General features: G+C 45.6%; 1 protein-coding gene across 1 annotated transcript; it reads right to left on the bottom strand.

The window, feature by feature from the left end:
• Positions 1 to 1,114: 1,114 nt before the first annotated feature.
• On the bottom strand, positions 1,115 to 11,333 carry LOC121298569 (von Willebrand factor A domain-containing protein 7-like). The gene is made up of 16 exons (XM_041225697.1): positions 11,148 to 11,333; positions 9,706 to 9,984; positions 9,190 to 9,283; positions 8,500 to 8,625; positions 7,461 to 7,647; positions 6,782 to 6,951; positions 6,450 to 6,562; positions 5,246 to 5,362; positions 4,937 to 5,131; positions 4,121 to 4,256; positions 3,718 to 3,864; positions 3,343 to 3,435; positions 2,953 to 3,221; positions 2,620 to 2,753; positions 2,066 to 2,225; positions 1,115 to 1,525 (listed from the first exon to the last, which is right to left on the bottom strand). The coding sequence occupies exons 1-16, from the start codon at positions 11,331 to 11,333 to the stop codon at positions 1,115 to 1,117; spliced, it is 2,817 nt and encodes a 938-aa protein (XP_041081631.1).
• Positions 11,334 to 12,810: the final 1,477 nt, after the last annotated feature.

The following is a 12,810-nucleotide window of genomic DNA, read 5'->3' as shown; positions in this document are numbered from 1 at the left end:
AATCAGCTGCCGGCATATTGAATGAAATACTCGGAGCTCATTGTAATGTTCATAATGTTTGTTTAATACAGCATTAAAATCAAACACTGCTGGGATCAGAAGAATTTCAGTTATTATTTTTTTTAATTGGAATGAAGTAATTGGACAGCAGTCATTTGACAATTCATAATAATATATAAAAGGTCTAATGATCCAAAAAAATATTTTATTTCAACACGTTTCAGAGAAAAACAATTCTTCATCTGTGTAGAAAGAAAGGTAAACATATATAATATCTATATATATATATATATATATATATATATATATATATATATATATATATATATATATATATATAAACCAGAAGGACAGTCAGACACTCTCTATAAACCCTATAAATCCTGTTCTAGTTTTGTTATAATTATTGTTCAGTGGTCCCTAAATCAGCTTTCAATTCAACATCTCTCTCTTACCTGAGGGTCATACTTTCATATGAAGCCCAGATTCTTTCAAAGCGTTTGTAGTTAACAAAACAGCTCCACAAGACTCCGATGTGAAGTTTGGAAAGGGAAGCCTCGCTGTAACAAACAGGGCTTCCCTTTCACAACAGCTGGGTTAACGCGATCGCTGTTTAAACCTGCAGCCAAGTTCCTAGGTCAACTGGAGCGTGAAATTGTCCCACCCCGTTTATTAACATCTCCTTTTCCTGTCATTAACGAATCGTCTGCTGCCTCCCGGGTTGACTGACGCGCTCTTTAGTCGCTGACCCAGGAAGTGACATGGTGACAGTCAATCAGTCCTGGATGATTTCCGTCCAGCTGAAGAATGCGAAATGAAGTTACAGAATAAAAAAAAACCTGCATTGAGTATACATACATGCACGAGAACGGGACAAAAAAAAATCTTTATGTATATCTTCCGCATGACCTCAGACTGGGACCTGGGTGTCCCTTGAGGTTCCAACGTGGTTTTCCGATGGCGTGCGTTAACACGCCAGAGCTGAAAGGGTTCAGACGGCAGACGTGCGTTTTTCAAACGTGCGAGAGCTGGCAGAGTAAAAAATAACGTATTGAAGGGCACGACGATGAGCGACACTTGGGCAATTATTTTGTTAACTACACACACACTGTGACTAAAATGTGTACAGCGCTAGCAGAGCCAGCAAGCTGCTGCAAAGCAGAGCTGAGCCCACCACTGCACCAGGCTGCCCTTTCCCAAAGGTGTCTGGATAGGGAGTTGCTCCCGGGATCCCTCTGGCAGAATAGTGGTACTTCCCGACGTTCCCGGCGTTGTCCACGGCGATGATGCTCACCTCGTTGGAGCAGCAGGACGCGGTGTAGTTGACGAGTGTGGTGTTGACTCCTCCCTCCCACACCACGCTCGTGTTCAGCGTGCCGTTGCCCAGCCGGGTATAGATTCTTTGCACGCCCACGCCGCTGTCCCTCACCTGGGCACAGAGTGCCCACGTCTCACCAGCGCAGTTTGTGGAGCAGTTTTCGTTGATGAAGACCAGGGTGCAGATGGGCGGGTCAAAATCCACCACCTGCAACGACGGGAGGAACAGTAACAAGCCGACATTCGCGAGAAGCTTCCAACTCAGGAGTGGAGGAGACGGTCCAAACCTGAGGGAAAATCTGCTTGAAACTGCGGACAAGTTAAGTAGATATCTGCGGAATGTTCTGTGGAGCGTCTTGTGTGTTTCGCGCTTGTATTAACAGTGGCTTATAACAATGCAATCTACTCAGCATTATCATGTCAAACAACGTACGTGTTCAGCGCGTCCAATTTTTTACACCAAGTATTTTTGTCAGTCAAATATTTAGCAAAAAGCACCCCGTCCCGTCTCACCAGACTTCTTATTGTGGGCTTCAGACTTAATCAGCAAGATTCAGATCTCTTTATTAATGAAGGAAGGGGAAGCACTGGCAGGAGGTTTCAAAGCAATCCCCCCAAAATCCGATCTTTAAACCCAGAGAAAGAAAAGTTATCAAATTCCACCTTCATGCTGTGAACGCCCAGGTGCGATTGGACCATTTAGAACAGGGGGTTGGAGCAAAGACCAGGCATGGATCAGCCCGCTTACCTCTCTGGCTATGGTCAGTTGCAGGAGAGCGTAGTTCATGTCAGTCAAGTCAGGCGATTCCACTTCTATTGTTACCGTGACACTGGTCCCAGACTCGGTTCCGTTGGGACTCTGAAAAGTCATCTCGCCTTGCTTGGTTCTGTTCTCTTCCAGATAGATACTGAGAGGATGAGAGAGCATGCTTAATATGCGGGCTAACCACACTCTGAAGTAAATGAGAAGTGGGACCATCTCTACCTTTGACTTTCACTCGAATTGGGAACGCGTGCACCGAGAGACACACGCTCGGCTAGGCTAGCTCTGCTTCAACCTTTATTTCCAGTGCTTCACAAAATTCCCCAAGAAACCACTTCCCTTTCAGAGTCATGGATTTTATTCATTTTAAGCCAGACTCGAGATCTTTACTGAAACATCACGAAACCTGTGGATAGTGCAACAGGTACTTATTGCAACCGTTGAAAATGTACTCTCTACCTTGTAAGGAGAAGTATTACACAAATACAATGAGGAGTGAATCTGGGCGGCGTGTTTTCTTGAGCGGAAGGCACACTCACCTGGACGCTGCACTCAAGACGAACCCCTTGTCGTCCCGCACCCGGACGCTGTACGTGCCTCCCGTGCCGCTGGTCGCCACGGTGAACGGGATGGTGTATTGCTTTCCGGGCTCGAAAGTTGAGTTCGCCTCCACCTGTTGAAAAATCACACCCAATCTGGAGAATTCCCATTTGTTATTATTCCTGATTTTTTTTTTTTTAAAAAAAGAGAGAAATTTAATTTTTCTTTTAACAGTACCTGCAGAGTCCTAACAATTAAAGATGCAACAATCAGTCGATGATCGATTAGGAAGCCAATGGCAGCGCTGCTAATGATGACAGAAGGCCGCTCACCTGCACTGAGATGCGCGACGAGGTTATGCGAGTGTTGGACTGTCTTCGGAACTCACTGGAGCCGTTGTCCTGCCCGGTCACCACCAGGGCAAACTCCTGCCCCAGGAAACGCTCCACGTAGACATAGTAAAGCCCGCTCGACAGCGCTGGCATCGCGGGGCTGCCTCCGATCAGAGAGCCATCAGGGGCCGCGAAAGAGACGTTTTTCACAGCAAACGTTTTATACACAGTCAGCCCGGTCACCCTCAGCACCATTGTAACGTTTTGGCCTGTGGAGCAAGGAAGGTGTTTAGAGTAATAAATAAATAAATAAATACACAAGAGCTGGGAGATTTTACACAACTTGTTAAATAATAATAATAATAATAATAATAATAATAATAATAATACCAGTCTGTGGTCTTCCTTCAATGGGACCCAGACCAGGGTGAGGCCCTTCAAACGGCTCAACAAAGCTGTAGAGGAAGCTCACGATGCTCTGACCTGGAAGACATCAAACAAACCATAAAGAAACACGAAAAAACGCTCAACGAAAACAAGAAGAAAAAGCCGAAGGCTCCTCATCATGTCTGGTTTTTTTGGGGTTTTTTTTTTTTTTAAATCAGACCACCTCAAGATTAGTCGTTGATATTCTTTATATATACCTGCCTGCACGAGAGGCTCAGAGTGTGAGAATTTCCGATTTCTGTAAAAGTGATCGGCGATGTACAAACAACATGGGCTCAGCTTTAATTAGAGGCAGCTTCGTAACCCAGTAGAATCTACCTGTTACTTTGAGGCTATAGTCCTGGTAGGAGGAGATGTTGATCTGCCATTGCCCGACATCACCACTGAGCCTCAGGATGTAAAACCTCCCCAGATTCTCCATGGTGCCCAGGGGACCGTCCCGCAGCGAGCTGTCCTGCTCAACTCCTGAAAGAGCCGCCAGTCACAGTAAGGTTTTCCAGTGACGATACACTGACCAGTGATCAACAACGCAATGAGACTCCCGTTGCACAGCATGTGTGATCCATTCCTGGTTTCACTAGGAGTTTAATAATAAGACACACCTGAGCTTGTTCCCTAGACACACTGGGGCTGATCAAGCTGGTAGTAAAATCTGGACTGGGCGACACTGCTGTGCAATAGGAGTCCGATTTCCACCCCTGAACTGCAAAGTCAATCTTACCCCTGGGATTTGAGAGAGTATACGAGAGGATGCTGCCCGAGATGTAAGCTGTGATGTTGGTGACTGACTTGTCGATGTGGAAATAATATGTGCTTCCGACATTCAACCGTGTGCTCTTTGCCTGAAACAGTGTTACCTGCCAAAAGAGAAGGAAGGAAAAATGATGCTGAGGCAACAAAGCAGGAGAAACGTCCTTCAGAATAAGGAGAAGAATTGCAAGGGTTGAGTGTAAATCTTATTGGGGCTTACTGCTCAACTGCCTGTCTGTCTGTCTGTCTGTCTGTCTGTGTGTCTGTCTGTCTGCCTGCCTGCCTCACTGTCTGTGTGTCTGTCTGTCTGTCTGTCTGCCTGCCTGTCTGTGTGTCTCTCTACCTGCCTGTCTGTGTGTCTCTCTACCTGCCTGTCTGTGTGCCTCACTGTCTGTCTGTCTGTCTGTCTGTCTGTCTGTCTGTCTGTCTGTCTGTCTGTCTGCCTCACTGTCTGTGTGTCTCTCTGTCTGCCTGTCTGTCTGTCTGTCTGTCTGTCTGTCTGTCTGTCTGTCTGTCTGTCTCTGCCTGCCTGTCTGTCTGTCTGTCTGTCTGTCTGTCTGTCTGTCTGTCTGTCTGTCTGTCTGCCTCACTGTCTGTGTGTCTCTCTGTCTGCCTGCCTGCCTGTCTGCCTGCCTGTCTGTCTATCTGTCTGTCTGTCTCTCTCTGTATATCTGTCTGTCTGCCTGTCTGTCTGTATGTCTCTCTGTCTCTCTGTCCCCCTGTCTGTCTGTGTGCTTCCCTGCCTCTCTGAATTCTCCAGCAGTGTTTCCCATGTCCAGCCCGTTACCAGTGCGGAGGTCGATGAGTCTGATATAACTGCAGTTATCTGCTGCAGTGAAGCCTTCGTGGTCTCAATGGTCTGGCCTCCAGAAGTGGCAGCCAGGTCTTGGTAGAGAGTGTCGATCCCCATTGCCCTCCCCTGCTGACCCTGCTGGCCACTTCTCTTCTTTCTATATAAAACGTTTGTCAGCAAAAAAGTGACCTGAAAAAAAAAGAAAGAGACTGAGCCTCACAAAATTGCAGCGGTGCTGGAAATAACTTTTTTCTTTCTTCTGTTAAAGATCACATACGTTGATCCGGTGAGTTTGCAACTTACTGAAGACTTTGTGCTTTCCATGAGCGCGAGAATGTTGTTCCGCAGGTAGCCATCTTTCGCAGGAGCATCGGTAAAAACGTAGATCTCAGAGGAAGGGGGTGAGTTTATTAAAGCAAGCTGGAATAAAAGAACATCATAAAATCTCATTGCTGTGCTGTATCTACCACACTGCACTCTGACAGTGGAATACAAGATCTCATTGTCGTACTGTATCTAACACACTACACTCTTAGAAGGGGTCTGGTTCATTATCTTCTCTGTGCTTTGAGAAGGGGTCTGGTTCATTATCTTCTCTGTGCTTTGAGAAGGGGGCTGGTTCATTATCTTCACTGTGCTTTGAGAAGGGGGCTGGTTCATTATCTTCTCTGTGCTTTGAGAAGGGGGCTGGTTCATTATCTTCACTGTGCTTTGAGAAGGGGGCTGGTTCGTTATCTTCTCTGTGCTTTGAGAAGGGGGCTGGTTCATTATCTTCACTGTGCTTTGAGAAGGGGGCTGGTTCGTTATCTTCACTGTGCTTTGAGAAGGGGGCTGGTTCATTATCTTCTCTGTGCTTTGAGAAGGGGGCTGGTTCATTATCTTCTCTGTGCTTTGAGAAGGGGGCTGGTTCATTATCTTCACTGTGCTTTGAGAAGGGGGCTGGTTCATTATCTTCTCTGTGCTTTGAGAAGGGGGCTGGTTCATTATCTTCTCTGTGCTTTGAGAAGGGGGCTGGTTCATTATCTTCTCTGTGCTTTGAGAAGGGGGCTGGTTCATTATCTTCACTGTGCTTTGAGAAGGGGGCTGGTTCATTATCTTCACTGTGCTTTGAGAAGGGGGCTGGTTCATTATCTTCTCTGTGCTTTGAGAAGGGGGCTGGTTCATTATCTTCACTGTGCTTTGAGAAGGGGGCTGGTTCATTATCTTCACTGTGCTTTGAGAAGGGGGCTGGTTCATTATCTTCTCTGTGCTTTGAGAAGGGGGCTGGTTCATTATCTTCACTGTGCTTTGAGAAGGGGGCTGGTTCGTTATCTTCACTGTGCTTTGAGAAGGGGGCTGGTTCATTATCTTCTCTGTGCTTTGAGAAGGGGGCTGGTTCATTATCTTCTCTGTGCTTTGAGAAGGGGGCTGGTTCATTATCTTCACTGTGCTTTGAGAAGGGGGCTGGTTCATTATGTTTACTGTGCTTTATTACACTGTGCTGTGCTTTTACCAGTCCTGTATTTACCTGGATCCCAGAGAGACACATTTCAGGTGTGTCTCCTCCACCATTGGCTGTCAGCAGACTGATGCTTGCCTTGAAAATATTTGCATCACTTGTTTTGTAGACTGGTCCAAAATCTAAAAAAAACAACAAAAAAACCCAATAACAAACACTTTAAGAATAACCAACAAAAAAACCAAAAAAAAAACCGATTGAAATAAATGAAACATACTTTGCAGATTCTCTCAAATAGCCCAGCCAGTGCTCTGCTTTTATTGGTATTTAATTGGATAGCATTTTGGGGGTGCTTGGGGGGTACCAGAATGTATGTGCACGGCACGGGGAGGCACACACACCTGGGTCGTTGAAAGGTACCAGCACGTATGTGGACGGCTCGTCAGGGGTGCCTCTCTTGCTGTCGATGATGGAGAAAGCTCTTTGCTTGGCGTTTTCGATTTCACCTCCCATGCTCCCCGTCGTATCGATAACGAAGCACAGAGATGCAGGGCTCTCGATATTCAGAAACCTGCAGACAGACGGGGGTGCAGAGCAGCAGTGTGCAGTGAGAGGGTGCTAGCCGGTATCGACCTGTGTCAGGGATGTTGTTCCAGTTGAAATGGAAGTGAACTGGACTGTGTGCTTTACCAGACCTCTCTGTGCTTTACAATGCTTCCCTATGCTTTACCAGACCTCTCTGTGCTTTACAATGCTTCCCTATGCTTTACCAGACCTCTCTGTGCTTTACAATGCTTCCCTGTGCTTTACCTGACCTCTCTGTGCTTTACAATGCTTCCCTATGCTTTACCAGACCTTTCTGTGCTTTACAATGCTTCCTGTGCTTTACCACACCTCTCTGTGCTTTACAATGCTTCCCTATGCTTTACCACACCTCTCTGTGCTGTACCATGCTCTGGCTGTGCTTTAGTACACTTTGCAGTGCTTTTCCAAATGGGAGTCTTCTATAAGGGAGAGCGGGGACAGCTGCGCTGTGTTTGCAGGCCAGTCTAGAGGTTGGAAAGCTTCTGATGATCTTACTTGATGAAGGCTTTGTCTCCGACCGCGTTCCTGATGTCCTCTAGCACCTCCTCTGTGGCAGACACAGCGACGTCGGCTGCCTGTTTGTGCAGGTACCGGTGCTCTGAGGTGTAGTGGTCCTTGTTGATGCCCCCCTTCGCATTACTTTTCCGTGTCATATCCCATGGTCCTCCGTGACTACACTTCCCTGATCAGAGGAACACAGAGAATCTTCAAGCAACGATCCCGTGCTTTACAATGCTTCCCTATGCTTTACCAGACCTCTCTGTCCTTTACAATGCTTTCCTATGCTTTACCAGACCTCTCTGTGCTTTACAATGCTTTCCCCTATGCTTTACCAGACCCTCTCTGTGCTTTACAATGCTTCCCTATGCTTTACCAGACCTCTCTGTGCTTTACAATGCTTCCCTATGCTTTACCAGACCTCTCTGTGCTTTACAATGCTTCCCTATGCTTTACCAGACCTCTCTGTGCTTTACAATGCTTCCCTATGCTTTACCAGACCTCTCTGTGCTTTACAATGCTTCCCTATGCTTTACCAGACCTCTCTGTGCTTTACAATGCTTCCCTATGCTTTACCAGACCTCTCTGTGCTTTACAATGCTTCCATATGCTTTACCAGACCTCTCTGTGCTTTACAATGCTTCCCTATGCTTTACCAGACCTCTCTGTGCTTTACAATGCTTCCCTGTGCTTTACCAGACCTCTCTGTGCTTTACAATGCTTCCCTATGCTTTACCACACCTCTCTGTGCTTTATAATGCTTCCCTATGCTTTACCAGACCTCTCTGTGCTTTACAATGCTTCCCTATGCTTTACCAGACCTCTCTGTGCTTTACAATGCTTCCCTGTGCTTTACCAGACCTCTCTGTGCTTTACAATGCTTCCCTATGCTTTACCAGACCTCTCTGTGCTTTAATACACTTTGCTAAAGAAAGTCCAGATGAATGCAGAGTTCGAGACCAGAGTTTTGGATTAAAAGAAGACCCTGTCTCTCTGACTGCAGAACGGAGCGAGCTGAAGCCTGGAGTTTATTTACCGGCTGGTTTTATCGGCAGCTGGCTGAAATATCCAGTGGTGATCAGCTTGCTCTGCAGGATGTTGTTCAGTATGTTCCCCTCACAGGTCTCTGTGTTGCAGTCGCTGCAAGTTGGCTGATTTAGAGCTGGAACGAGAACACAGCAAAAAAACAAACAAACACTAAGCGAACACAGTCCCGTTGTGCATACAAGCCCAGAGCCTTGCCTTGAGGCTTCATTGATGAATTACATTTACAAACATATATTGTAAATGCATTAATCAGCATGCTATGTGCAAAGCAGTGTGCACGTTTCTCAGAACACATCCAGATTCGCCATTGATCTCCTGTATATACCCACCTGCATGAACCTCAGGGGGTGCCAGTTTCAATATCTGTTCAGTAATCAGGGATATACAAACAGTAGCTAAAAACTCTCTGGCTTTTTATCACTTGTGGCTGTGTTCCTTTTCTCTTACTGTTAAAGTCATCAGTTCAATTATAGATAATAGATAATTTGCCTATTTTGACAAGGATTTTTAGTTCCCGTGGTTTGATGTCATAACACACAACAAATCAAAACTACAGAAGCAATGGTGTGTTCCAATGCATGTGCACACTGCTGTATAGGGGATAATGAATGATCGTTTATGGTGTTTGGTTTAGAGAGAGGGGGAGTCAGTCAGTCATTCTCTGTGTCTGTTGTCTTACCTGCTGTGTTTCCAATGCCCTCACCGGTTCCGATCAGGTCTGGGTTTGGAACTGTGTAGCCCAGTTCGATCCAGTTGCTGTGACTGTAGAAGTCCTGCGAGACAAGGCGCTATCATCACGGGTCAGTTTAATTGTTTTTAATTATTTTTTCTCAGGATTGTATTGGGATGAACATGACCAAGGCTCGTCCATTGAAGATTCCTACCTCTGTCTCCAAAACTCCAATGAATTGCTGGCTGTCATTTGAAAGTTTAATAAAGCATTTGTATTAAACTTACTAATTGTGGATTCTGGATTAAGACATGACTCCAGAAATATATATATACATCACATGGCCCTGTGTTTACATTGTAATAACTAGGAAATTACGAGGGAGTCCTGCTCCAAACCCCTACAAAACAAAGAAAGCCTGACCCGAGAGGAGCCGAGGGAATAAACCAGCTGAGAGCGAGAGAAGGGCTCTCACGCAGGCAGGTTTTCGAGCAGAGAACGCGTCCGAGTGGACCTGGCGCTCACCTGCAAGGTGTGCAGCATCTCCCCCAGGCGGCGGCGCCCGCTCTCATAGTTCCCTTTCATTATGTTCTCCTTGGCGCCCGAGCTTTTCCGCCGCAGGTAGCTCTTGGCCTCCACGAAGCTCTCCGAGTCGAAGTGGTGCTTGGCGCTCAGGGGGTGGTAGTGATCCACGTCGACGTTGGCTTCCTCGATGGTCTGCATGGCCTGCTCAAACTTGATGGGAGACACTTCTCTGCCGTAGTAAGCCCTGAAGATCTCTTCCGAGGTGGGGTTGTCGATGTCCTGCGGAGAGAGAGAGCCGAAAGGATTGCACACAAGAGGATTCTCCACAGCTGCTGAGCACTCAAACCAGAGCATGCGGGATGGAGCGATCATCCTCGAAGCAATGATTGAGATGACATGTATTTTCATGAGGCGCTTCCAAGTACTATCGAAAAGTAAATAAGGTTTCTGATCCCAGACTGACTGTATGATGAAAGTGAAATTACTGCTGCCAGTCTGTCTGTCAGTCTGTCTGTCTGTCTGTCTGTGTCTCTGTCTGTGTCTGTCTGTGTGTCTGTCTGTCTGTGTCTGTCTGTGTGTCTGTGTCTGTCTGTGTGTCTGTCTGTCTGTCTGTGTGTGTCTGTCTGTGTGTCTGTCTGTCTGTCTGTCTGTCTGTCTGTCTGTCTATGTCGTCTGTCTGTCTGTCTGTCTGTCTGTGTGTCTGTCTGTGTCTGTGTCTGTCTGTCTGTGTGTCTGTGTGTGTGTCTGTGTCTGTCTGTGTCTGTCTGTGTCTGTCTGTCTGTTCTGTGTGTCCTCTCTGTGTGTGTGTCTCTCCTGTCTGTCTGTCTGTGTCTGTCTGTGTGTGTGTGTCTGTGTCTGTCTGTCTGTGTGTGTGTGTCTGTCTGTCTGTATGTGTCTGTCTGTCAGTGTCACTCTGTCTGTGTGTCTGTCTGTCTGTGTGTGTGTGTGTGTGTGTGTGTGTGTGTGTCTGTGTGTGTGTGTGTGTGTGTGTGTGTGTCTCTGTCTGTGTGTCTGTGTCTGTGTGTGTCTCTCTGTCTGTGTGTCTGTCTGTGTGTCTGTCTGTGTGTCTCTGTCTGTGTGTCTGTGTGTCTGTGTGTGTGTGTCTGTCTGTCTGTCTGTCTATCTTTCTGTCGCCGGTCATCTTGCCAGGACCCCCTCGTAAATGAGGCCTCAGTCTCAATGAGTTTATTCCTGGTTAAAGAATTAATACATTAATGAATAAATAAACAGACAAACCAATAAATAAAGAAATAAATCAAATTCATGCATGCATCATCATTCAGAAAAAAAAAATCTCAAAAAATCTGTACAGATGCGCATTAATACCTTTTCTGGTATTGCTAGCTGTCATTTAAAGTTTAATAAAACTTCAAAGTGTCAAAAGGACAGTGTGCGAGTCACCAGCAAACCCTTCTGGATTGACATCTGTTTCAAAGACTCACAGAAATGCTGTCGATGTCGAAAACCCGCCCTGTGGATGCAGCAAGTTCTCTCAAGACTGCCATGGTCTTCCTCAGAATCGCTCTCTCCGTGATCTCCGTGTGAGAGATACTGTCCTCTGCAGTTGGAAGGAAGCCCAAAGCCACCCTCGCCGTGGCGATCATCAGCAAGAGGCTGAAGACTGACATGCTTATCCTTCTTCTCCTGGAGATCTCAATGCAAACTAATCTGGAACGAAGAATCTCAGGTAAACACTACGCCATGCAGAGTAACGTTGAACAAACAGATGAAGGCATGCTGTCCTTGACTAGTTTCAGTAACACTGATGAAGCACTAGAGCCCAAATGCTGGTCTGCTTGACTCGCTCTCTTCTAGTTGCAATAACACTGATGAAGGCACTAGAGCCCAAATGCTGGTCTGCTTGACTCGCTCTCTTCTAGTTTCAATAACACTGATGAAGGCACTAGAGCCCAAACGCTGGTCTGCTTGACTCGCTCTCTTCTAGTTTCAATAACACTGATGAAGACGCTGATGAAAATATATAAATATAATTTATAATTTTATATAAATATAAAAATATACGATCAAAGGGGACATCACAGAAATGTTTTAAAACCTTCAGAAGAAAAATGACAATGAAATGAGAACGAATTAAAAGAACAGACCTTTAATTTTCAGGGAGCTGCCTCGCTGTAGTCTGTGCCCAACACAATGGCACCAGGTTTACAGGAGACTGTATTTTACAATCCCATTATTTCCTCATAGCAATCACCCCAGGACACAAAGCAGAAATGAGAAAGGTGTAATTTACCAATGAAACTCAGAACTAGCCTGCTGGAATAATGTTACGATAACATATTGAATTACACGTCACTGCTTTGGAGTTTTCCCATATACTTTTCACATGGAAAAATGTGACATTTAGAAATCTAACATGAAATACTGTCCTGTGCTTTTATTATGGCTTCCAGTAGACTTTATTTCCGATATGATTTTGCATTTTCTTTGATTATGTGATGATGTTAAATAAGATATATTAATATATATATATATATATACAGTGGTTTGCAGAAGTATTCACCCCCCTTTCACATTTTGTTGCATGCACCACGAATCATGTAGAATCTGCACAAACTACTTCACGTTGATAAAGTAAAAAAAAAAACATGCATATACAATATAAACAAGTAAGATTCACAGGGAAAAACAGATTCTTCTCAGTATTCAACCCCTTTGCTAACGCAGCCCTAAATCAGCTTGGGTGCAAATGATTTGTTTGAAAGGTCACAAAATGAGGAAATGGTTTCAGCCTTTGTGTACTCAAAGTGGTTTAACTTTGAGATAATTTCCCTCAGGTATATAAAGACTTTCAAGCTTCAGCTCGCATAGTGATCCAACAAAGCAACCATGAAGACAAAGGAGCTTTCGAAAGAAGTCAAGGATAAAGTGGTAGAGAGGCACAGAGCAGGAGAAGGGTACAAGACAATTTCAAAGGAGCTGATTATCCCGCTCGGCACAGTGAAGTCCGTCATTAAGAAGTGGAAGATGCACCATACCACCGAGACACTCCCCAGATCAGGTCGCCCTCCCAAACTGAGCAGCCGGGCAAGCAGGAGACTGGTTTGGGATGTCACTCTGAAGCCAACAATGACCTTGAGAGAGCTG

This window comes from Polyodon spathula, chromosome 24 (assembly GCF_017654505.1).
Source record: "Polyodon spathula isolate WHYD16114869_AA chromosome 24, ASM1765450v1, whole genome shotgun sequence".
Lineage (NCBI taxonomy): Eukaryota > Metazoa > Chordata > Actinopteri > Acipenseriformes > Polyodontidae > Polyodon > Polyodon spathula.
Note: the sequence above shows the minus strand (reverse complement) of the source record. Positions and strands in the feature narration are given on the sequence as shown.

Bases quoted from the DNA above. Each gene is read 5' to 3' on its own strand.
- LOC121298569 (XM_041225697.1), bottom strand. From the start codon at position 11,333: ATGTCAGTCTTCAGCCTCTTGCTGATGATCGCCACGGCGAGGGTGGCT. The intron at 3,436-3,717 runs GTAGATTCTACT...GATGTCTTCCAG, and splicing joins CTATAGCCTCAAAGTAACAG to GTCAGAGCATCGTGAGCTTC. The intron at 2,754-2,952 runs GTGAGCGGCCTT...ATTTTTCAACAG, and splicing joins CGTCGCGCATCTCAGTGCAG to GTGGAGGCGAACTCAACTTT.